This window comes from Callithrix jacchus, chromosome 11, assembly GCF_049354715.1.
Source record: "Callithrix jacchus isolate 240 chromosome 11, calJac240_pri, whole genome shotgun sequence".
Taxonomy (NCBI): Eukaryota; Metazoa; Chordata; class Mammalia; order Primates; family Cebidae; genus Callithrix; species Callithrix jacchus.
This window is the reverse complement of record NC_133512.1, coordinates 107,626,382-107,651,404: the sequence shown is the minus strand read 5'-3', so window position 1 is coordinate 107,651,404 and position 25,023 is coordinate 107,626,382. Positions and strand designations below refer to the sequence as shown.

At 46.6% G+C, this 25,023-nt stretch overlaps 1 protein-coding gene across 7 annotated transcripts in view; it reads right to left on the bottom strand.

Annotated features, from left to right (window-relative positions):
- The window catches only part of HIPK2 (homeodomain interacting protein kinase 2), a 217,419-nt gene that overhangs the window by 143,739 nt on the left and 48,657 nt on the right, over window positions 1-25,023 (bottom strand). For 4 of the 7 annotated variants that reach the window (XM_035254603.3, XM_035254604.3, XM_078343636.1 and 1 more), the window contains exon 2: window positions 11,153-12,233. The exons of the other annotated variants lie outside the window; for them this stretch is intronic. In XM_035254603.3, coding sequence (XP_035110494.2) covers window positions 11,153-12,233 — 1,081 coding nt within the window. The remainder of the gene's footprint in view (window positions 1-11,152; window positions 12,234-25,023) is intronic. 7 annotated transcript variants of the gene reach the window in all.

Genomic DNA, 25,023 nt, shown 5'->3' with positions numbered 1-25,023 from the left:
GCGAGTGTTTGACTTTCACAAGTGCGGACATCATCTGGTTCTCTCGGTGCCAGATCTATTTATATTCTGGGGGCTTGTACTTAGTACATTTTATTTGCCAATGTAAGTTCTAATTTACAAAAAGAGGAGGATGAGAAGTCCTTCGTGGAGGTCAGAGGATGACAAAGAAGTGGTACTAACAGTTTGTCCCTCATGTTCTGGCCAAAGAACTTTTATGGCAAACATCTATATAAATAAGGCTGTGGCTGGGGATGACCCCAGTCATGAGAATTAGGATGAGGAAGAGGCTCTAAATACAGGGAACACCACGCACCAGTTTACCTGCTGCGACTGGATACACACACAGACCACAAGTGGCAGCACACACACCCAACACACACACTACACACCCAACACATGCTACACATGCCTACACTACACACAACACCCACACACCCACACACACACTATACCCAACATACATAACCCCTAACCCACACCCCCTACGTCACACCTAACACAAGCTACATATGTTCACACTACACCCAACACATACACCATACCCAATACACACTACACATGTCCACACTACACCCAACACATACACCCCCCACACCCAACACATGTCCACACTACACCCAACACATACATCCCCCACACCCAACACACGTCCACACTGCACCCAACACACGTCCACACTGCACCCAACACATACATCCCCCACACCCACATTATACCAACATACACGCCCCCAACACATACACACCAACATATACATACCCCACACCTAACACATACACACATGCCATAAAAACACATACCCAACACATATCCCATACACACAGATGTGCTCTGTCTTCAGGGGAGTCTTAAACAGGCTCTTAGTGTCACTCTAGTCCTGGCTTTTTGACCCTAGCAATGTCAGCAGTGATGCCCGTGGTTGCAGGAAGTACCAGCAGGTGTCAAACACAGTTTAACCCCCAAGCACCCCGCCCCATCACTCTCTTCAAGGGCCCTGCACCCCATGCTCAGTCAACAGGACTCCAGTATTGCTCCAGGGCCAGCAGCAGCAGCCTGGAGATGCAGCTCTCAAGTCAGGAAGTGTACCCCCACCTTCTTCCCCACAGCAACCAAGATCTGTCCTCCTCCCTCCCAGCTCAGGAATAGGCGTCTCCTCTCTCCCCAAATGCTGGACCCTGTCCCTCCTGGTGCCAGAGGAAACCCAATGACCACACTCCCAATGTTCAGGCCCTTGTTCCTTTGGTCCCTAGTGAGCGTGACATATGATGCTGCACCTCCATGCGTCTATGAGATGAAAAAGAGATGATGCACAGCCTCAAGAAGCTTGGGAATACTGGGGATACCCAGTTTACAAAACACGAATGACACAGTGGGCTCAGTCAGCCCCACTGTGGGCTCAGTGCAGTGCGCCTTGCATCGTGCTGTCCAAGGAAAATGCGTGCTGTCACAGAGGCATGGACCTGGGCAGGGAGGCTGGGGAAAGCACAGTGCTTATTTGTGACACAGCTGCTGCATGCCAGGCACAGCAGAGGGCAAGTTACACGCACATGGCTATCTCATTCAGTCCCTACCAACCTCGTGTTCTCTTAAAAGGGAAAACTACTACCAACTGCTAGTACTTTTTCCCTTTCAAGAGAAAAGAAGAATACGCCTCAGAGAGGTTTGCGTACTTGTCTGGTGTCACACAGCTCTAAAGAAGCAGATCTGAAATTTAAATCCAGGTCTGTCTGCTGCATTCTAGTAATGATAACACAAATAATAACAAGAGTGATATAATAGCCAAAAAAAAAAAAAAAAAAGCAGCTAACATTTCCCAAGTGCTCACTACGTGCCAGGCCTGGGCTGCGTAGCTGAAGAGTGACCTTACTCCTTCCAGGAAGCCTTTGTTCACTAAGCTCTTAGCCAGGAAGAGCAAGTTACAAGGAACATGAGCAGCACGTTCACAGAGCCTCAGAAACAGAAAAGCAGATTGGAGGTTATGAGGCCCTGAGGATGATGCTGACTTTCTATCCTCAAGGTTACTCGGTCAGGTCTTGCTGTGTTTGGCCCCTTCTTTATGCTGGGGAAGTCGCTTCTCATTTTCTGTGAAGGTGTAATGGGACAAGACAGATGTTGGCTGATTTCAGGGAACTGATCTGTACGAAGCTGAATCAGCTGTCTGCAGGCCTTAAATCTAAACCTCACACAGGTGGAAAGACAAGATGGGGATAAATGTTTTTGGTGAGATGTGGATGCTCCCCAAGAGGCTGAGGTTGGCAGCCCCTGAGATCCAGAGTTAAGAGATGCTGGCTGCCGTGGCCCAGGACTCAGGCAGCAGTGAAAGTTCCTGTATGAAAGATGACCAGAAACTGGGCACATGAGGCCACTCATATCATTCATTTAGGCATGCAGACATTTGGTCAGTCATTCAGTCTTTCCATGGGCGCACCTTAGGAAATGGCGTCTGCAACATTTAATAAGCATGAGGGGAGCAAACATGGGCACAAGTAACTGAGCTCCACCTGCTTCCACGGCTTCTGTGGCAAGCTTGTATTTTGGCCTTCAGCCCCTCCCCTGCTGCTCCTGAGTTCTGTCTCAGGGCCTAGCCTGGCTCCTGCCTGCTCACATGGGAGTGGAGATCCCCAACTCCCCCAAAACAACGTTTAGAGCTCAACTGTGAATTCTTAGCCTGTGGTTCTCAGGTTTGTCTATAAAGGCATTTTCCTTTTATTCTCTTTTCATTCACAAATGCCACACGTATGATTGGTGGGGAGGGCAAAGTGTGATGCCCCAGCACACTGTGGGTCACACTGTCTCTGATTCAGCCCCACTGTGGGCTCAGTGCAGTGCGCCTTGCATCGTTTTGCTCTTCTGCTTCAGAGCCACCGCTGACCCTGCTCTTCTGCTTCAGAGCCACCGCTGGCCCTGCTCAAGCCCACTCAGTCCTGGCACAAGCTTTGTCCAAGCAAAGGCACGGGGGAGTTAACACCCTGAGGGCAGCCCTCAACCCCTTTCACCAGAGCCCCAGCCTCCCGCCCTTCCCAGGCACATTCCTGGAGGCCTTGGGCAGGCTCCTCAGAGGTGGGATGGAACCCTGTGGGTACACCCGCTGCTCGCCAGTTCACCAACCCACATAACCCCTCCTATGGTACCCCCCCAATTATTCCGGATCTCCGCTATTGCCACCCCTGGGGCATAAAGGGTCTGACCACAAGTAATCTGACAAACAGGCCCTGCAGAGGGGCTCTCAACCACGTGGGAGGCAGATGTGGACAGCTCAGTGCCAGGCTGTCACGGCAGCCCCACCCTCTAACCTCCACAGGGTCTTCAGTATACCCTGGTGGGCTGAGACTCTGGAGCCCATGCCATCTAAGTAACAATTCTCAAAGGATAATAAAATAAATAGAGAGGGCCTAAGGAAACTTTTGGAGGCGATAGATGCCTACGGCATAGAACATGGTGGTTTCATGGGTATATACGTAGCCCAAAACCCATCAAGGCATGGATATTAAGTATGTACAGCTTTCTTTAGGTAAATCATACCTCAATAAACTGTGTGTGTTTTTAAGAACTTGCTGCAGAGCTTGTCCAAGTACTTGTCACCTGGACCCCATGTCCAGAGAGCCTGGTCATCAGGTTTGTTTCAGCAAGTGCCCTGGGTGATTATGGGGCAGGAGGGTCCTTAGATCCCACTTTGAAAATTACTGGTCTCTACCTTGAGCCCAAGAGTAGTTCCGGCCCTACTGTCCTCAGGTTGGGGACATGTATTTGGCAGCTCTGTGGCAAGGCAGAAAAAACTGGGCCAAGTTTCCAGGGCATGAACACCACTTCTGCACCTGGGCCCTGAGTCTCTGGGGACCATGGGGTTGGCTGCCAGATCTGAGGAGGTGTAGGGTGTTTTAAGGTCTTCAAGTATGTGCATGTGCCTGTGTGTCCATGAATGCTTGCTGCATGTGCTCTGTGTCTTTCCCACATGGTGGGCGTGGCGCATTCTCAGTAGCTCTGTATGGAGGGCTGAGCATCAGCTTCTCAGTCACCATGGTTCTCATAAGAACGCCTATGCTTGCATGTCATGCATGCGCTTAAACTGTGTTGCCTGAGTCTGTGTGTGTGACATGTGTGTGCACGTATGTGTGCGCACATGTGTGTCTGTGAAGAGGGGACTGCAGTACCAGGGCAGTATACACAGAGCGTTCTGCCTCAGTTATTTCATACTTATTAATAATTAAGCAATAATTAATACTCATTAAGAGAAATTTTAATTACCAAGTATTTGACCATACAGCTGAAGGTCCCAGAGATAAATAAGGAAAACTGAAGATAACCTAACAGCCTAGATAACTTATTACTTCTCTTCAAAAAAGAAGCTGCAACCCGAAACGCATACACATACGTATTTATAACAGTCTCTCTGGGCAAATGTAAGTTGTCAGTGGGTTGAATATTTCACTTAATATCTTCAAGTGCAAACTAGAACCTTCCCCTGTTGTTTCTATTAGTAGTAAAAGACAAATTAATTTGAAAAGTTCATGCCTGTGACACACTTGCTCTCGGGACCCCTCCTTTCAATCAAACCTAACTTCTAGTCAGTCACTTTCTATACGTTATAATCTGCACAAGCTATGCAAGTTTTGAAATGACTTACATTTATGGTTTGATAATGCTATGCACCTTTTTTGAAATGATGGATATTTCCAGCCCGGAGCATGGCATTTTGGAATATGCCCTGTTCTCTGTTGATCGGAGGATCATGGAGGGTTCCCAGTTTCAGCTAATGAGGCCAAGGTCAACACACAGGAGAGAAAACTGCTCCCTGGCCACAGACTGAACCACCAGTTCTGGCCAACCGCCTCATCAACACAGGCCTGGGTCATGATGGGATCCAGATGGAGGAGTGTGGACAGTCACAGCTGACAGTCTACTGACCATGACTCAGTGCAGCACAGTTCACTTGGGGCAGGGCGAGGACTGGTGCTAAGGTCTCCTGTCTCTCCTTTCAGAGCCTATTTCTTTATAGCAGTGGTGGCATTTGAAACCACGTTCTGAAAGACTGGAGCTTCAGGACTGGGCCTTAGAGACAGCAACGTCATTAAACAAAAGAAAGCAAAACAAACAAAAAGCTATTCCCTTTAAGTCAATTCTGCAATCAAAGCATCGGAAAAGTTAAATGCACTAACAATGTCCACATTCATACTCTGAGGGGAGCAGAATCCCCCATTATAATCTAGGGCCTCATCCCTTTATTCCTGAATAACAATAGTTGTCTCCTAGTCTCTGGCTCTCCCCACATCCCCACAACATTTATTTTTCTTTGCCATTCCAACTGATTTATACCATCATTAATTTTCATTAAACTACTCCTTTGTTCAAGAATTTACAATGGCTCCCGGCACTGGCACTTTGACTCAATCCAAGCCCCTCAAGCCCGTATTCAAAACTCTCTATTGTCAGGCCTCACTCACCGGAGCATGATTTCCAGTACAGGCTCCCACTCCTGCCAGGCGTCACTGTCTAAGGAGTCACTATCATTTCTCCACCTTCCCTTATCCATTCCAGGGTCCATGATCCCTAGACTCCCCCGTCCCTATCTCACTTTAACTTCCCCATTAGCCCATCTTACCAAATCTTTCACTGCCTTGGAATTTCTTGAACTGGCTTTGCTCATCATTGTTTCCCTAGAGTCTGGCATACAGTAGGTTCACAACAAATCTCTGTTGAATGACAAAACTTTTAAAATATTGAAGCATCAGAATTACAGTCTTGGCAGCTGGTTTGTGTTTTCCATCTCCTCAAACAGACTCTGAACTCTCCAAGATTACGGGTTTTGCCTTACCCTCTGCACTCTGGAGCATGTATCTACCACAGGACACTCAGTACGTACCCAATGGGTGTTTGATGAATTGAACTGAAAGTTAATCTCCGTCCTGATATGGTTTGGATCTGTGTCCCTACCCAAATCTCATGTTGAAGTGTGATGTCCAGTGTTGAAGGAAGGGCCCAGTGGGAGGTGACTGGATCACAGGGCACACTTCCTCCCTTGCTGTTCTTGTCATAGTGAGGTTCTCATGAGATTTGGTTGTTTAAAAGTATGTGGCACCTACCCCACCTCTCTCTTCCTCCATCTCCAGCCATATAAACGTGCCTGCTTCCCCTTCGCCTTCCTCCATGATTGTAAAGTTTCCTGAGGCCTCCCAGCCATGCTTCCTATACGGCCCACAGAACTATGAGTCAATTAAATCTTTTTTCTTTATAAATTACCCAGTCACAGGTATCTCTTTTAGCAATGCAAGAATGGACTAATACATACCCCTACCCAAAACCACCATAAAATCAACCTGAAGACAGTCTCTGTACCCCAAAGAATCAGATAAAAAAAAAAGGTTAGATTATTCTGAAAAAGTGGATTATTTGCTATTCTCATGTCCTAATTTTGTATGCTCAATTTTTGGGTCCTGGTAACAGTCTTACATGTTTCAAAAAAGTCTAGACAAGAATAATCCAGAGCAGAAACAAACAAAAAAATCTACATATTTTAATCACTGATCACCCTTTGCCTGAATGGCATGTCTTTTTGTTTGTGTTTTTCCTGAGAGTGGAGTTTCATATTAGGACTTATTTTTAGTTGCTGGTTCTGCTGATGACAGAAATACCCCAGCACCAATTTACTGCTTGCTCAGAAAAAAAAAAAAAAAAAAAAAACAGAAAAACTAAAAACAAACAAATGATCTGGCATCAATGTAGACTTAAATAAGGAAATGGCAGGGATGCCCACGGTGAAGCAATGCAAGTGAGGATTACCGCAGCTCTGTTCCTTTGCTGTGAATACCTGAAATGTGACACCATTAAGAAAATCCCTCTGTCCCTCAGAACAATGTTTCCCAAAGAGTGGTCCTAAGACCACCTGCTTGGCTCACCTCTATTCTCTGAGGCCAGTCTCTATGGTAGTGGGTATGGACGTTCTCCCAGGGCACTTCCAGGGAGAAATTGTTCCCAGCAACCTCTCCAGGTGACTCCCGTGCACAGCGAAGCCTGAGAACCCATGCAGCTGACAGTTAACTACACAACTGACCTTCGAGTTGGAAGGGAATACCCCTGCTTCAGACTCAAAAGAAAAAAACCTTAAAAAGCAGATTTTGTTTCTTGAAAAACACACCATTGGACTTGCCTCACAGAATACCAACAGCCACTGTGGCAGGCACACGCCTGACAGCTGGGGAAAATAGTTGGCTCCGGGGACAACACCACCTTTCCCAAGTCCCTCAGGCCGAGGATGACATATTCTTGTATCACGCCGTTTCAGCGTCACCAGGTGGGGACAATGGTGGGATGAGACACAGCATAGTCCCATGTAAAATGGCAGAGGGACACATAAGTACTCTACCTTTTGAAAGTCAGATGTCCTGGGAGCATAATGTGCCCAGCTCTAGGTGGCCATGGGGAGAAATTCCCACCCCCACCTGCAGGACAAAGGCCAACCTGCCAGGAGGCTGGGTGTGCTCCAGCCCAGGCAGTTCAAACATGCAGCCATTCTCTCAAGAGGTAGCTGAAAGTGCCTGCCTTCTGGGACATGGGCCTTAATGATGGACAATTAAAGAGCCTTCCTTGCCCCCTGTCTTTCCTAATAAGAGGCAAAGCCACTGGGAAAATCAATTTGATAAATGTGGCGTAGAGCTGGCTGTCCCACACAGCTGGGATGAACAGAGACAGAGCACTAGAGACTGTCCTCGAAAACTCAGATCCATCTACATGGCGGCAAACTACCGCAGGGCTGAGACAAAGCCTGGGGGAGAAATAGAGCATTGCGCCAACTGAGAAACAAAGCCTCATTTCAGGCAGAAGAGCGGCTGCTTTTCCTGCTGACCGTGTCCTTGGAACTAAGGCTGGGCACAGGGAGGCTGACGTGAGGGGCTGAAGGCCAAGGTGACCACAGGAAGGAGGAAGAGGCCATCTTGCTCAGAATTTTAGGCAATGGTCATTTCAGGGGTGAAAAGAGGGTACTATCACAACTAAGTGGAGGATCCTTCAGAGGGATGTGGGGGTGCAGGGGCTACGTGGAAATAAGAGGGCACCCGAGGGCCCAGGAACAGCCAGCAAACCAGCCTGTCACACCCACCAGAGGCACCCAAAAGTCCTGATCTTGCCCACAGAAGAGGGCAGGAGAGGACCGCCGTAAGTCCAGGTGAAGGAGTCAGCCCTCCCCAGCTCTCACAGGCAAACTGCCACTGCCGCCGCAGGCTTCCTGAGCTAGGATCCCAGATTTCGCGGCCTGTCTCCTCAGCACTAGGGTCACCAGCACCAGGCAGGAAAGCGAAGAAAAACTGCAGAGTCTGAGCAGATGGACAGGGAGGGCTCCAGGAAGCGTCACATGGGCACCAGAAGGCGAGACGACAAGGGGGCCTAGGAACCCCAATTCAGCTTCTTTGATTCACCCAGTTTTGCTCTAAGGAGCTGCTGCCTTTTAAACAGTTGTGTTAAAGTCTTTTTACGAGTTGCCACAGAGTGACACACCTAACCCGTGTCACAGCCATGTCGTCTCCCAGCTGCCCACTAGGCTGGTGAGAGGATCTCTCCCACTTCATGGGTTAGAAAATGAAGGCATGGAGAAATCAGGCAATTAGGAGCGGAGGGACCAGGTTCACCCCGGCCTGTCATGACTCCAAAGCCAGCACTCCAATCTCAGTGCCGTGACAGCAGCGGTTCCAATCCTGACTGCACACAGGGGTCCCTGAAAAGCTTCCAGATGTTCCAGGATGGCAAGAACCCTGTCTGTATCCCTTTACCTAGCACTGTGCCTGGCATAAGTTAGAAGTTAAATCAAAGCGTACTGAATGACTGCATGTGAGTAAAATTACTGCTAGATTTTAGTATATTTCAATAACACCGGTATGTGTTCATGATGCAGAAATTCAGATGAATGAAATAAAAGCCCCAGCAGCCAAGTTAGAGGCTGTCTGCCCTGAATTCAGGCCAAGATCTAGAAAGTGCCAGCCTCTGCCATGCTGAATTTACCAACCTAAATATGAAGTGGCACAGTGGCCTCCTGTGAGGGGTAGCAGAGAGCCAGCACAGCACCAGCTACCCTCCAGCAGGGCTGGTACCCAGGGTGGCTACCAGGGCTGGCTTTCAGAGGAGGCCCAGCCGCTCTCTACAGAGAACACATGCTGTCAGTACTGGGCACCAAACCCTCCAGATTCACTCAACCACTGCCCATACTTCTCCTCTGGACACAGGAGGTGCCCACCTTCCTCGGGGGTTCCCGCCCTAGGCTCACTTCTCCCTGCCACTGGCTCTGGGGGTGCAGAGAGCAGCTGGCATGGGTCGGGAGGAGGGGTGGAGAGGAAGTGGAGTGGCAGTGGTAGGTCCGTCTGTCTGCACAAGGCCTGGTGGGAAAGCACAGGCCAGCGGAGACCTTTTCTGCACATAGGAAATGAGCGGGAAAGGAATCCTGGGGCAGGGCAGAGAAGAGGCTCAGAGAGTGGCTCTAACTCAGCAAATGCTTTCTAAAGGGAGTTGGAGGAAAGAAACAGAAACAGCACGGGTGGAGAGGCCTGGAAACCTCCTGTGTGAGTCAGGATCAGGATAAAGGGAGACGGGGTGGAAGGTGAGAGGGCACCTGGGGACCCATGCGGAGGGGCTGCTGCTCTCCCAGGGAAGGAGGGCAGGAGGCCTAGCAGGCCGAAGGAGGGCTGGGAGGAGACAGGCAACAGTTCTGCCTGAAGCCAGCTGGGGGCCCAGAGCGGGAGCAAGAAGGGGAAGCTGGCCCAGGTCGGCCCCAGGAATGGGTGACAGGTCAGCTGTGTCGACACGGCCCTGGTGCACGTCCCAGCCTTCTCTCTGCTGCCTTGGAAGGCATGGGAGGAAGCACACCCACAAATGAGTGTCGGGCAGGAGGTCTCAGCAGGATGGCCTCTGGGGACTCTGGTGTTCCTGCCTACGTGGCACACTCTTAAATGTGCCTCCACCCCATCTTCTCATGGGAGTTTCAGTTTTGTTTCTTGTGACTTCTATCTCCACTGAACTGTTCGGCCCCACCCCAAAGACACCCCCATGCTGATTCCACAGAGCGGTCTCTTGCTTTCCAGCCCTGCCACCCCCCCGCTGTGCACCCTCCAAGTCCGGGCACGGAGTGACACACCTAACCCGTGTCACAGCCGTGTCGTCTCCCAGCTGCCCACTAGGCTGGTGAGAGGATCTCTCCCACTTCATGGGTTAGGAAATGAAGGCATGGAGAAATCAGGCAATTAGGAGCGGAGGGACCAGGCTCACCCTGGCCTGTTATGACTCCAAGGCCAGCACTCTGATCTCAGTGCCGTGACAGCAGCGGTTCCAATCCTGACTGCAAACAGGGGTCCCTGAAAAGCTTCCAGATGCCCCAGGATGGCAAGGGCCCTGTCTGTATCCCTTTACCTAGCACTGTGCCTGGCACATGTTAGAAGTGAAATCAAAGCTTGCTGAACGACTGCATGTGTGAGTCTGTGAGTGAATACACTTCCCTGCCGTGGACAATGCTATAATTCCTCCATCATCCTGACCTGAAGCCTGGAGCCACCTCACCACGGGAGCCCACCAACTGGCCCCAGACTAGTCTCTCCCTTCCTCCAGCCCTCTGCACATGGATAGCCAAGGAACCTTCTCAGAACAGCCTTTTCATCCTGTTACCTTATGTTGTTCAAGGTTTCCAGGGCTTGCTCTGGGTTTGAGGATATACTCGCAATTCCTTGATCTGCTATTTAAGATACCCCAGTGACCTGGTTCCAACCCGTCCTTTCACTCACATCTCCCACCACTCACAAACTGTTCTGGCCAGGCGAGTGTCCTTCTTGTCTCCTGTATATTCCCACTAATGTGACTGTGGACCATGGATGGTACATCCCTCTCTCTCCACCACCTGTCTGGATCCTACCGTCTGGGAGGATGGAACTCCTCCGCTTCGCCTCTGCTCTGCACCCCAGCTCCCAGGGAGCCCTTCCAACGCCGGACACCTATGCCACGGATCTTACCTGGCTCCGTTCTAATGTGACTTCCAATTGACATTGCGATGTGCACGTGTCCTAATTTCCTAAGTACATTACGATCACTTGAGGACAGGAACTGCAGGTGTACTAAGGCTGCGCATTCTCTGTGAGTGCCACTGGGCATTCAGCAGCTCCTGTCTCCATGCGGATGGTCTTACCTGTAATATCTGGACTGCAAGTAGGTGGAGCACACAGCCTTGGACACGTGGCTGGCTGAACCAAAGTCAATGACCTTGACTCGGTAGGGCTGTCTGGAGGGGTCCACCAGCATGATGTTTTCTGGTTTGAGGTCAGCATGGATAAGACCTAGGCTTTTGAGTTTCATCAGGGCTGTGGCTACCTGCTGGAGAACTGGGCGAATGTATTTGAGGGGCAAGGGGCTGAACTTGTTTTGCTTCAGAAAGTCATAGAGGTTCTGCTCCAGCATCTCGAAGACCAAGCACGTGTGGTTCTTGTGCTGGAAGCACTCGTAGGCCCGGACGAAGTTGTAGTCATCAGCACTCTCTGTGCTCAAGCGGGCCAGGATGCTCACTTCAATCTGACCTTGTCGGGCATAGGATGGGTGGTTCTTCAGGATCTTGATGGCCACGATCTCGTTGGTGCCCCGTTTCCAGCACTTGACCACTTGCCCAAACGTCCCTCGGCCCAAGAACTCTAAAACCTCGTAGGTGTTGGTCATGGAGCACAGCACCTCATGCTGTACCAGCTGATAGTCGCCCTCACTGTTGGAGCCGCTGTTTTTGGAGGTGGCAGTTGACGTGGTGGCAGTGGCGACAGTGGCCCCACTTGCATTATTCTGAATCATGGGTGGATGCTCCTCGATGATCTGCACGCTGCTTGTGTTCTCAATCTCCTCGCTCTTACGCTTGAGTCCACATTTTTGGTAGGTATCAAGTAGGCTCACAGTGCTTCGACGCATTAGGTTATGTGGTCCGCCGAGGACCTGCCCGGTGGCAGAAGTGCTGCTTGCTGATGTGACCACGATGTGCCCGGTGCTTCCTGGGAAGATGATGGTCTGCTCGTAAGGTAGGCTTGGGTTTGGGACCGGCAAGGAGGTGCTGACGGTTGTGGCTGGCTGCGACGGGGGGATGTTCTTGCTCTGGCTGTACACTTTGCTGTGGGAGCCGTACCCAGTCATGTCCCAGTTGGAACTCGGCTCTATTTTCAGTTTCTTCACACTACAGAAGGCACTTGATTGAAGGGTGTGAGGGGAGAAAACTTGCACATGTGAGGCCATACCTACAAGGAAAGGAGGCAAAAGGTAAGTCTCGGAGTCACCTTGGTACAAGTCAGCTCAACAGATCCCCTTCAGTGCTCAGCTGTGGCTTCGGCCATATAGAGTATTTTCTTCCCACCTGAAAACAAGGTTGGAAAACTGAATCTGTTCCACCCAGAAGCACATTCTGGTCATTGAGTTTTGTGGAACCAAGTGGTTCCAGGGTGTCACCTGCCACCATTAGGTGCCAGCAACACAGCTGAGACGCAACAACAGAATTCCAGTGTCAGGACCGAGGTCATCACTTGTTTTTTATAAACATTATTTGTGGCAGAGATGGATTCTTCCTCAGTTCTCCCTGGGCTGCTTCCTACTGAAACTGAAGACTCAGGAGGTACCACCAAGTGTCAGGTGCTTCGTTGCCCACATAATCAGCTCGGCCTTGTCAACAGACCCTGTCAGGTTCACTGGTTTGAGGAAACATCTTCCCACACAGGCCCCATCATCAGGCCACTCAGGATCTTCTGGATCCTGGAGGAACCCTAATTACTACCTGGCATCTTAGTCATCGTAAATGAATTCTGTAGGATTGAGTGACTTTTTCATCTCGACAGCCTAAAACATTTTATCAGCCTCACTGGTGGGGACTGGGTAGCCCCATTCATGGGCTCCGTTCACTCACCTTTCCTGCTAAATTTCATATATCAATCCATTTCTCTAGAAAGTACTATTTCTTTTTTTTCTTTTTTGAGATTGAGTCTCACTGCTGTTGCCCAGGTTGGAGTGCAGTGGCGTGATCTCAGCTCACTGCTACCTCCGCCTCCCAGATTTCAAACCATTCTCCTGCCTCAGCCTCCCAAGACTGGGATTACAAGCACGTGCCACCACAGCCAGCTAATTTTTGTATTTTTAGTAGAGATGGGAGTTTCACCATGTTGGCCAGGCTGGTCTCAAACTCCTGACCTCAGGTGATCCACCGTCCTCAGGCTCTCAAAGTCCTGGGATTACAGGCGTGAGTGACGGCGCCTAGCCGAAAGTACTATTATTTCATACAAACAACTCATCCACAATTTAGATGAACTCAGAAACCTTTAAGACCATTGTTCTGGAACACTTGTACAAATTATGGTGATATTGAAACAAGAATTTATAGAAAAAAGGTGATGAAGAAGGATAACTCCTTAAAGGTAAAAAGGGAAACAAACATTGCTCATCTTCTAAGTCATAGTTGACAAACATTTCTCACAGAAGCACAGGGAAGGGGAGCATCTGCAAGCAGTGTTGGTGAGGGCTAACCTCATTCCTGACTCTTGAGCCCCTGGCATTACCTAGAGTAGCTATTCAACATCCTTTCCACTCCATCAACTATCATCCTAGTCCATGTTCTCTCTTGGTCGATGACCCAACATCCACTTTTTCTAGATGCCTGAGGTCAGCCTTACCTTCCCCCTTTATTTCCTTCTTCATTTCAGAACATTCCTGAATCTACATCATCATCCTTCATTCCTTCTCTCCAGTCTGAGAGAAAGAGGTGTTGCTCTTTTCCAACACTAAGACACTTCCCCATTCTTATGATCCATATTTGTTCCATTTTCTCTTGAACCTGCTTCTGCCACTGTTCTTGCTGTTGTAGCTTTCCATTTCTCCCTGTACTTAACAGGATCCAGGTACTTAGTAGGAACTTAATATGGAAGCCAAATGAATCAATCACTCATCTTTTTCTTCTGCCTTCATGTGTGTGCACACACAAACTCCCAACGTGGAAGGCAAAAGGAGTAACAGCCGCATTCCCCCCTCTTAATTCTCGCCCTGCTCTCACCTGTGATCAATGGTTTATGCTCCCTTTTCTTCGATGCCCACATCTTAATCCATCTCTATGGGCTGCTGTTCTTAAAGGTAAATGACTTCCTAATTGCTTAATCCAATGGCCTTTTTTCAGCCAGTTCTTCTTAATGTCTGCAACATCTGATACTGCTGACCACGACTTCCTTCTTGATGCTCTTATCTGGACTTCAGTGAATCTGTAACCTCCCTCTCCCAGGTCTGATTGCATACTCTGCTCTCGGGTGGTTCCTCTTCCTTCTTTATTTATTTTATTATTATTATTTGAGGCAGAGCCTTGCTCTGTCACCCAGGCTGGCGCGGTGCTACCTTGGCTCACTGCAACCTCCACCTCCTAGGTTCAACCCATTCTCCTGCCTCAGCCTCCTGAGTAGCTGGAACTACAGGTGTGCATCACCACGTCCAGCTAATTTTTGTATTTTTAGTAGCGACAGGATTTCACATTGGCCAGGTTGGCCTCCAACTCCTGACCTCAAGTGTCCCATGTGCCTCAGCCTCCCAAAGTGCTAGGATTACTGGTGTGAGCCACCACACCCACCGCTCTTCCTCCTTTAAAATGTTCCCATCTCCACTGTTTTGACTCTGTTCTCACTGGTAGATAATCATCCATTCAAGCAGTTTAAGCCGTCACCTCTGTGTAGGTGACCCCACACATTTACACTGGCTGGGCTCTCCTTCAGAGGTGACAGTGATAGATCGTTACCTCCTGCAACAATGTCAAAGACGCGCTTCCAAAGCCGAACTCCTCATCTGTTCCTAAAAATAGAGCCATCTCACCCTCCGTTCTAACATCTCCATGACTGCTCATAAAGTGTTTTTCTAGTCACTTGGGCCCAAAACTATGAACTATGATGGTTCTTCTTTACCTTCATAGATAAGAAGGTGCTAAGCCTTATTCATTACTCCTTCCTGCAAAACATGTGCATCCAATCATTTCTGCTGTTGCTGCCACTTCCATAGTGAAAGCGTTGATCACTTTCTAGTTGGACTAAAGCAAATCTAGACATCTTACCTACCTGAGCACTCTGGCTCCCTTTAATTTGCCTATATTTGGCCACCAGATTAATCTTCCTAGAACATCTCTGAGCATGTCACTCCCCTCTTCAAACTTCAGTAGCTCCTTAGTGTCAAGGAGATAAAGTTGGGAACTCAACACCTTTGCATGTTGATTCCAACTACCTTGTTAGTTCCAGCTCTATTAACCTTCCTGGATCCTCAATTCGAATGAAGCTGCTCTATTCACTGGTTCTAGAATGTCTCTTAAATGCCCTGCCTTCATACTCTTACACAGTTCCTCTACTGCTCCTTCTCTCAACTTATCCAAAGACCAGCCAGACTAGATTCCTTCTTCCAGACCACTCCAACCTAGTGATCATTCCCAATTCTCTGTTCCTACAGAACATGCCATTTGTACCATCTGACTTCGGCTCTGCCTTCCTAGGGGCAGTTCTGCTAACACCCAGCCCCTGCTCCGAGCCCCGCCTCCGCCGGGCCCATGGATCTGCTGGAGGGTTCCCTTCTTGCTTCAGTCCTGAACTCTGACCTCCACCTATGTACTGTGACTGTACATCTGTAGGGATCCTCGTGCCCGACAAGACTATTCTGGCTTGCTTATTCAGAATCTGTACTTCACCTGTTTCTTCCCATGGCTCTTTTTGCTCAAGTCAACATCCCCCTTATTCTAGAACAACACATAATATGGCTATTCCCTATTTACCAGTATCAAGTGAATATCCATATTGCTCTAGACGTTGTATACAATATAGAAACAACCAATTACTTGGCTCTTATCCGCTGAAGAGGCAAAGCAAAACAGCCATTTCCTTCCTTTCGTGTCTACCCTGCTGCTTATTTTTTACTCTTTAAGTCCCTGGAGGGGGGTGATCAGAGATGGCAACAGCAGAAATATGCTGTTCATACATAAAAAAGGCGAGGCTCTAGTCTCTGTTTTCACTGTTTCAAAAAGATCTTGGAAAAGCCGTCCAGGGTGCAGAAGTGGAATTTTACAGAGGGGAAGAGGGTGGCTTATGACTTATTTGTTATTGGGATGACAGCCAAGGGTCATAAAATTGTAGAAATCATCACTGGCTGCCTCTGGTGACAGATGCCTGCGATCAGAGAGGAGAGCTGCGTGGCTGGAAACACCCTGCACCTCGCTGGCTGCCTCAGTCTCCGGCCTGGCCTGGTGTGGCCCCTGCAGCCCCTTTCTGAGGTCAGCAGAAACGATTCCAAAGGCCGGACCAGCTCCCAGTGCAGCCGTGGTACCTTTGCTCTGTGGCAGAGGCCACTTTGCTTCAGGCAGCAAAACGCTCAAACAAGAGACATAGTTAAAGGAAGTCTTTAACGGTAATACTTTCTTAAATCCCTAAAATATCTTTATAAGGAATAAGACTCTGCTGGTGGTTTTGTTTCTAAATCTTAAAATAATCTTATGGCAACACACTTATTTTCAAACATTTCTCCTTGAGAGTATTTCCCTGGAACAAATCTTCCCGATTAGTTTAGCTCTCAGAGACTCGAGCCCACAACATTTTACCACTGTATTTATTCAGATCCTAAGGTTGGGACAATAAAGTGGGGTGCAGAGGGGGACTCAATGTTATTTTCCACTTGAAAGCAAGAGCTAAATGTCTCCTCTCATTTCTTTCTGTACTGACCCTTGGACCAGTCAAGGCTACTTCCCGCCTCATTTGTCAACATCCTTTTCAGGAAAAACAGGGGCTTAATGCACATTGTCAGTCTGATCCTATGGCAAAATCTCAATTGCTTTTTAAGTCATTTCTATACTTCCTAGTTGGCTCTTGAATGAGAAGGCGGATTTTACTCCTCAGTGAGAGACCAGGGAGGCTACTGCACCTGGGAGGGCAGGTTTTGAGCCCATCGGGAATGTAAGAGGAACCCAGGAGTTCATGGTAGGATAAATCTGCCGTAACCACAACTGTTCCTAGAGGGATGACCTAACCCAGACTTTTCCACAAAAGCCTTAGTGGCCTCCCAAAATAAAACCTGTCAAAATGACCACATTTTCATTCACTAAAGCACAGGCAGTCACCATAACCCAGAACTAAAGCTCTTAACAAGTGGCATACCTATTACCATAAGACTGTCTCATAAACAGGCTGGAAGTCATCAACACTGAACCTCAGAGATGCACATGGTCTTACGTGTTTGTTAATTATACAGACATGAGTTCATGTGGATGCTACAGAAGTGATAAGTAAAAAGTATTTAAGAACAAATTTATTAAAATTTAAAACAACTTCTATTATGCAACAATATATAATAAACTCTTCATTGCATATGACAAATGAAAAATAGCATCAATAAAACTGACATGAAAACATATCCTATAGTTCGAAGAATTAAAGTCCATTCTTTCTAAGACATTATTCCTTATTACCATAAAGTTGACAAAGTCTCTCATGCCCAAAACAAATCCAGGTTACCCAGACTCAGAGTGTAATTTGATATGCTAAAGGCAATGAGGTCTGACCCTTCTTTTAGTTGCTTTATTCTAATTTTCATTTTGCATTTATAAAAAGCATGTATGAGTCTGCATTTCAAAATACTATTTTTAAAACATCTGCCTTCTAGTCTGGATTATAGATGCCATTTATGTCCATAAAATGCAACACTCGACTTCATCTGCTATTCCTCAGGATTCTTAAAACACCATGAGTCTCCAGGTTTTAAAACCTTGAGTACTATGTACATACCAGGCCCGAGGACAGATGTTTTATGGACACAGTAACCATATGTCCTATTTGCTTGTTGGACATACACTCACCCTGTTAGGCCAATTCAGTTAATAAGAGCACCCTTCTACTTACATTCTCACAAAGGTCCTACTTTGAAAACTGGGAAGTCATGTGATGGGTGTAAGTTCCTGTGATAAGTGAAAAAAATCAGACCCTGACCCCAGAAGTTAAAACCTACATCTAATTTGTTTTTTGATTTTTTTTTTTTTTTTTAAGGGACAGGATCTCACTCTCTGTTGCCCAGGCTGGAATGCAGTGGTGCGATCATAGCTTACTGCAGCCTCGAATTCCTGGGCTCACATGATTCTCCTGCCTCAGCTTCCCAAGTAGCTAGGACTATAGGGGCATGCCACCATGCCTAGCTTAAACCTAGGTAATTCTATGCACCTTTTGGTCCATCTTTTTTTGTTTTGTTTTTGGTCTCTCTGTCTTAACGGTTTAATGAGAAATTCATTTGTCTAGGGTTACAAACAATGTAATAATAAGAGCACCTAAAAATCTTCATGAATTCTTGAAATCTTAACTCACATAGTTTTTGTTGTTGTTGTTTTTTAGATGGAGTTTCGCTCCAGTCACCCAGGCTGGAGTGCAATGGTGCAATCTCGGCTCACTGTAACCTCTGCCTCCCTGGTTCAAGTGATTCTTCTGCCTCGGTCTCCCAAGTAACTGGGATTACAGGCATGTGCCACCACGCCTGGCTAATTTTTATATTTTTAATAGAGATAGGGTTTCACTGTGTTGGCCAGGCTGGTCTCGAACTCCTGACCTCAGCTGATCACCCGCCTCGGCCTACCTTGGCTGAGATTACAGGTGTGAACAATCGTGCCCGACCAACTCACACAGTTTTTTAATAAATTACATTTGTTAAGAAATTGGCTCATTTACTGTATTTTTCCTCACTTATTTACTTAATTTCTTCATAACTTTATATTTCACAATTAGATGAACTGAAAAGTTGCTTCACATCTGAGTACATTTCCTTTCCATTTCACCACCCCTAAATAAATTATCTACTGGAAGATCAGACTACAAGGATGAGTGAAGGTTCAACTACAATTAAAAAAAAAATAAGTTGAATTCAATTTCACTGAATTCTAGCAAAGCTCAAGAGGAGTAATTGTAAGTAAAATAGCGGCACCGATTTTATCAATATATAATGCTTAATTTGGGTTTGGCAAATGTAAAACAGATTACCTCTGAGAATCCAGTTATGTTATTAAAGAGAATGGAATCATCAACACCTGATTTTAAGAGGTACTAACTTCCTTACTTCCTAAAATCTTTTGGACACATGCTCTAGCTGAATAATGAGTACTTGATAGATGCTACAGATCTTTTTTTTTCCTAATCAAGAACTCAAAGGAAGGATTAATTCCCATATTTAATGAAATGCCATATCTGTCTAATATAGATTATACACCTAAGATATAATGATGTCAAATTATTATTCTATATTAAAATATGTTAGAAATATGCATCTAAATGGACATTTTTAAAGACCTAGAAAAGGGTTAATCTGTATAACCCTTGAGAATCCTGGATGACTCAGTGATCTAGTACCTCAGGGGGTCAAAAAGTACTAGGAAAGTTTTCTTCATTGACATACTAAGTAATATTCATAAAGTTTTAATAATCCTGCTTATTAAGTTTATATTTCATAAGCAGTGCAAAGATAATCTCAGGTTAGCCCATTCTAAATGATACATTTCCTAAAGGGTGTATAGTGAATGTCTCTGGGGCTTTTATATCATTTTTAATCAACGTCTGTTTATCCACTAGTTGTGTAATGTTAACTATGTAATATATTCTACCAGAGCACAGCTTAGGATCAACCACAAGCTCTACAGAGTCTTCTGTCAATAACGACAATAACAATACTATTGATAGCAGCACTGGGCATTTGAAAGAAGTAGAAAAAAACCTGAAATAAAACCAATCATCAAGCCTGTGTTAAGGGTCCTCAACATAAAAAAAGCCTAGGGTTGGGCACAACAGGAAACACTAAGACATCACTGACCAAGAGGAGCCTAAAATCTCATGGGGATTGCCAAGTATGATGCAAATTAAAAAGGACAGCTGGTAATTCTAAGGCAACGTAAACTTGCCAAAGTAAACACTAGGAGTTCAGAAGCAGGAGTCACTATGGGTTGTGGTCAGGCAAGATTTGACAGCAGAGCTAAGACACAAGCTGCAATTAGAAAGATGAGGCAGAAAGCTGGTGCTCTAGATCCTGCAAACAGCGCATACTTCAGTCCTCCAGGAAAGCAAGACTCATGGCAGGAGCGGCCAGCACCGCTGTCTCTGTCCTAAGAAGCTCAGGCTTTGCTTGGAGACAACTGAGGTGTGTCTGCATAGTGGCAATACAGCAATGAACGCTAAAGCAATAAATAACCACTAGTGTGTACACGACTACCTACTTATCCACAACTGTCATCTTCTGATAACTTCCATCTTCTAGAAGTAACTTCTAAATACTCAGAGCTAAGGGGAAGCTCAACCATGAGAGCCGCTCACCTAATTTCTCCTTTCGCCTTCTCTCTCACTGGCTGCCATCTAACACATAATTAACAAGTGGTAGGAGGCTGTCCCGATTGCCTTTGCTCTCTGCACGGCAGACTCCAGGTGTCTACTTGATACAACTGTAAGGTAAGATTTGTTTCCCTGTTTCAGAGATGAGTAAATGGAGCTTTAATTTGTCCAACGTCACTTTGCCACTGCTAGCAGGGCTGGGATTTGAACTGAGGTTTGCCTGACCCCCAAATCCATGACACCAGCCAAACTTCTTAATTCTTTAGGTTCTCAGACTAGAATCACCAAATGATGAGACAGGTCTCACAACAGCCAAAGGAAAGATGAAGGCTGATAAGTTTAGGAAGATGGATTGAAACTATAGGAAACACTGACTATAACAGGATACATAGACGATTTCACCAGGTAAAATAGTCTAGGACATCAACAACAATGGCCCTAAGTCATTTCTCATATCTTTATCTTCCAGTTATAACACTTGAGAAATATAACCATAAGAAATGATTAAAATTAAATCAATTTACCTCTTTAAAGAGGTTAACTGCTGCTTATCTGATGCACAGGGGGTCAGTGGACAGATAACTGGCCCTTAAGTAAGAACAGCCGGGCTAAGGGACCTCCGGTGGGTGCTCAGACAAAAGGAAGGCTGGTCCAGAAGGGTAAGGAGGACCTGGACTAGGGAATTGCCTGGGACAACAGGGAGCAGCAGAAATACAAGACTGCAGAGAAGAAAAGGCAAGATACACTGACACATGAGATGTGACAGCAAAGGAGAGAGGGGACTAGAACACATTTGGGGGACCAGAAGGAGTGAGGCTCCACCGGTGAGAGGGAAGATAGGAAGTGGAGTTCATGTGTTGCTTATCTTGGGAGGAGGGAAGAATGGAACCCGTTTTCAACAAGTTGAATTACGAGCACTAATGGGATATCTACATTGAAATGTCCAGTGTTCAGCTATTCATACCGAAACTGTGAGGCAATAAATTGCTTAATTTACTAAAGTGTCAGGAGCTGACGGTCTTTGCTAATCAGCACCCAGTTCCTACTTCCTAGGTTGAATTGTGAATCGTGATCACCCACTTTGAAAAGCAAACGGAAATCAATAGGATGGGCTGAGCCTGCATGGGATTAATTGGAAGGGAAGAGGGCAAGGTGACACTGAACTAGTTGATGGGTAAGGCCAAAGACAGAGGGACATAGCCAGATGTGTTGCTAAACAAAGACCAGCAGGACGGAATGAGAAATAGCAAACGGGGAAAAGATCTAAATCAAAGGTTCACACCCCAAGAGGACTAAGAGAACCATGCTGCTGATGGTAAGAGCACAGGCCAGCTAGAAGAGCCTGGTTTAAGGCAGATTTTATTTTAGGCATTAGTAACCACAAAGAGGAAATGTCCTATATGCAACAAGAAAAAAAGCCAGGTGAGGGAATGGGCGCAAGGTCATGGCTGGAGATGCGGACCCGAAGGCTGTCATCAACACCTCGGTGGAAGCGGAGTGCCGGTGAGCAAAGCTGTTTCCCAGGAGAAATGCCGTAGAAACTAGAGCAGATGGCAAATCAAGTAATCCTTGGGGGCAGAGACATTGTCAAACAGTATGAGGAGGACAGTATGACTCACAGGGAAACGTCAAGGCATGAAACGATGATAAACACAATTAAGGGATTGATCCAGGAGAATGAAAACAGAAAGAGTGGCAGAGCCTGGCTGGGAATGAGCCAACAGCCCTCTTTTCCCACAGGAGCAGGGAAAGAAGCGGTGCTCTCCTGGGAAGAGAACCAAATGCGCCATGTCACGCCTCCTGCTTTTCCAATAAATGTGGTTCTCTTAAGAACTTTCAAAGTCTTTTATCTCATCGGCCTTGAATCTGTAAATTCTATCATAAGCTGTGTTTCTTCGATCGAGAAAACATCCTTTTCCTAACATTTGCAAATTCTCCACACATCTATCTACCTATTGACTCATTATTTGTCAGAGTTACATGTTCAGACTTACTTCTCTTTCTGCGAGCTGCTAAGTTGGCCCCAAACAACTCCTTTTGGTAACTCTGCTATGCTGCTTTGAATGAAGCCATCAATGAGTATAGGCAACCCATAATTGTTTATCTACAGGACATGGTGTCAAGAGCTCATAAGCGATCTGAAAACTCCCAATCCAATCCAGTGCGGAAGCAAACACTGATAAGACACAAACGCTTTTTCAGTTTCTTTCTCCAGGAAACGGATGGGATCGATGAAAAGAAAATAAGCATTTACTAAAACAACTCAAAGAATCCTTTTTGAAACAAGAATTACACTAGATAAGTGTTTTTGTTTTTGTGTTTTTGTTTTGTGATAGGTCTCACTGTCACCCAGGCTGCAGTGCAATGGTGTAAACATAGCTCACTGTAGGTTCAACTTTCGGGTCAAGAGATCCTCCCACCTCAGTCTCCCAAGTAGCTGGGATTACAGGTGTGCGCCACCATGGCTGGCTTATTTTTATTTTTTTCTAGAGACGGGGTCTCCTTGTGTTGTCTAGGCTGGTCTCAAACTCCTGAGCTCAAGCAATCCTCCTGCCTCAGACTCGCAAGGTGCTGGGATTACAGGTGTGAGCAACTGTGCCTGGCTGGGTTAAGAACCTTAATTATTTAGAAAAACCCAACACGCCACTTTCTAAACATAGCATATGGGTCTGCCAGGGCTGTGGTACCAAAGTGCCACTGACTGGGTGGCCTAAACAGCAGACGTTGCCTTGGAATTCTAGAGGCTGGAGTCCAAGACCAAGGTGCCGGCAGGGCAGGTTCATTCCAAGCACTGGAAGGGAAGGGTCTGTTCTGGCCTCCCTCCTTGGCTCGCTGATGAGTGTCTTCTCTGTGTGTCTCCACATCATTTTCCCTCCATGTGTATCTGTGTCTGAATTTCCCTTTCTAATAAGGACGTCAGTTGTATTGGGTTAGAGCCCACCCTAATGACCTCACTTTAACCTGATTCCTTCTATAAAGTCCCGACCTCCAAATAAAGTCATATTCTGAGATACAGAAGGTTAGGAATTTAATGTGTGAATCTGGGAGGGGGGAAACACAATTCAACCCATAACAATAGTTTTAAGGAAACCAAAAGCATTTTACTAAAGTAAAATTTTCTCAGGTTAAATAATTACCATAATTCCAAAAGAAGTCTCTTCGATTTTCTCTCCTTGTAGATAAGACATTTCATTTTGTGCTTTCTCTGTATCTTACCTTAAAGGACCTATGAGTGCATTTCAATTAGTCTAATATCATAGATGGAAACAAGTAAAAGCATAGTGTCTATTTTAAATGAAGCTCTGCATGAGCTGATGTTACAATGCTTCTGAAAAAGGCCATCTAGGAATGTATCTCTCAAGCCACTGAGGAGCAACTGTAGTCACTCTGGTATAAAAGAGAACTGGGGCCAAGTGCAGGGGCTCACACCTGTAATTCCAACACTTTGGGAAGCCGAGGTGGGTGGACTGCTTGAGCCCAGGAGTTCAAGACCAACCTGGGCAACATGGTGAAATCCTTTCTCTACAGAAAACACAAAAAGTTAGCCAGGCACAGTGGTGCACACCTGTGGTCCCAGCAGAGGTGGGAGGATCACTTGAACCTGGGAGGTAGAGGTTGCAGTGAGCTGTGATTGCACCATTGCACTCCAGCCAGAAGGACAGAGTGAGACCCTGTCTCTGAAAAAGAGAGGGAGAATTGGGAGTGGTCTATAAATAAAATGAAAACTAGGTTTCCAGTTCTGATTCCGTGTGTGTCTGAGGCAGAACTTAAGCAAGCCCCAAAAGCCACCTGAGGTGTGGCTGGCAGGGGGCGGGCAAGGTCAGGCCATTCCTCTCATTCCCCTCGGCATTGAGAAGGAGCCCCAGCCTGGTCTTTCCTCGCCTGCCCTCTAATGCTCACCTGCCATCCACATTGTTCCAGTTTTCGACCCTGCATTTTCTTTCCAACGGAGGATCTCAAGAAGACAACCTTTTAAATAAACTTGGTGGGATGAAAAAGGCGAACACCCACAAACTATAAAAACAAAATCAGCTGTACTTCTGGTTTCAACCCAGAGGAATTCCATTTAAATGCACATTTTTTCTAAGATCTAGAAGGCTGCTCACTGTCCCTGAAATGTTCTAAATAAGGACGGTTAAAGTTTCAGCAGGGCTAGTTTTCAGGTGTTTGAGTCACAAACCTTTATAAAAGCACCTTCCCTGAATTTCTCAGCCACTCCATAACACAACATACCAATGTCTCTCCGTTCACTACTGGTTCAAAATCCTCACTGGCCCCCTCAAGAGACAAGTGAACCAGATCTGCAGCAGGCACTGAGGCTGGGGTGTGCCTGGCAATGCAAGGTAAGCCTTAGGTGGACTGTTCCCACGCTTTAGAAATGTTTGATAAAGTCTAAATCAAGACTAAAAGATCTGGTAGGCTTTGTCTCTTTTGTGCAAAAGTGCACTTGTTGGCCTTCAATGTCTGGTGCTACGTTGGTAAAGTAAAACAATGTGTTCTAGCCGAATACCCATTTCCTGTCCCATCCACGGCTGAGGCCTCTTTCTGAGCGAACTCAGGTTCTACTTCAGAAGTGTTTGCCGCACACAGAATCAGAACTGGAAAACTATCCTTTCCCATCTCAATGTTCTTGTTACCATGTCATTGCTAATTTTCTTCTTTTTCTTTTTAAAAATGGACTCTC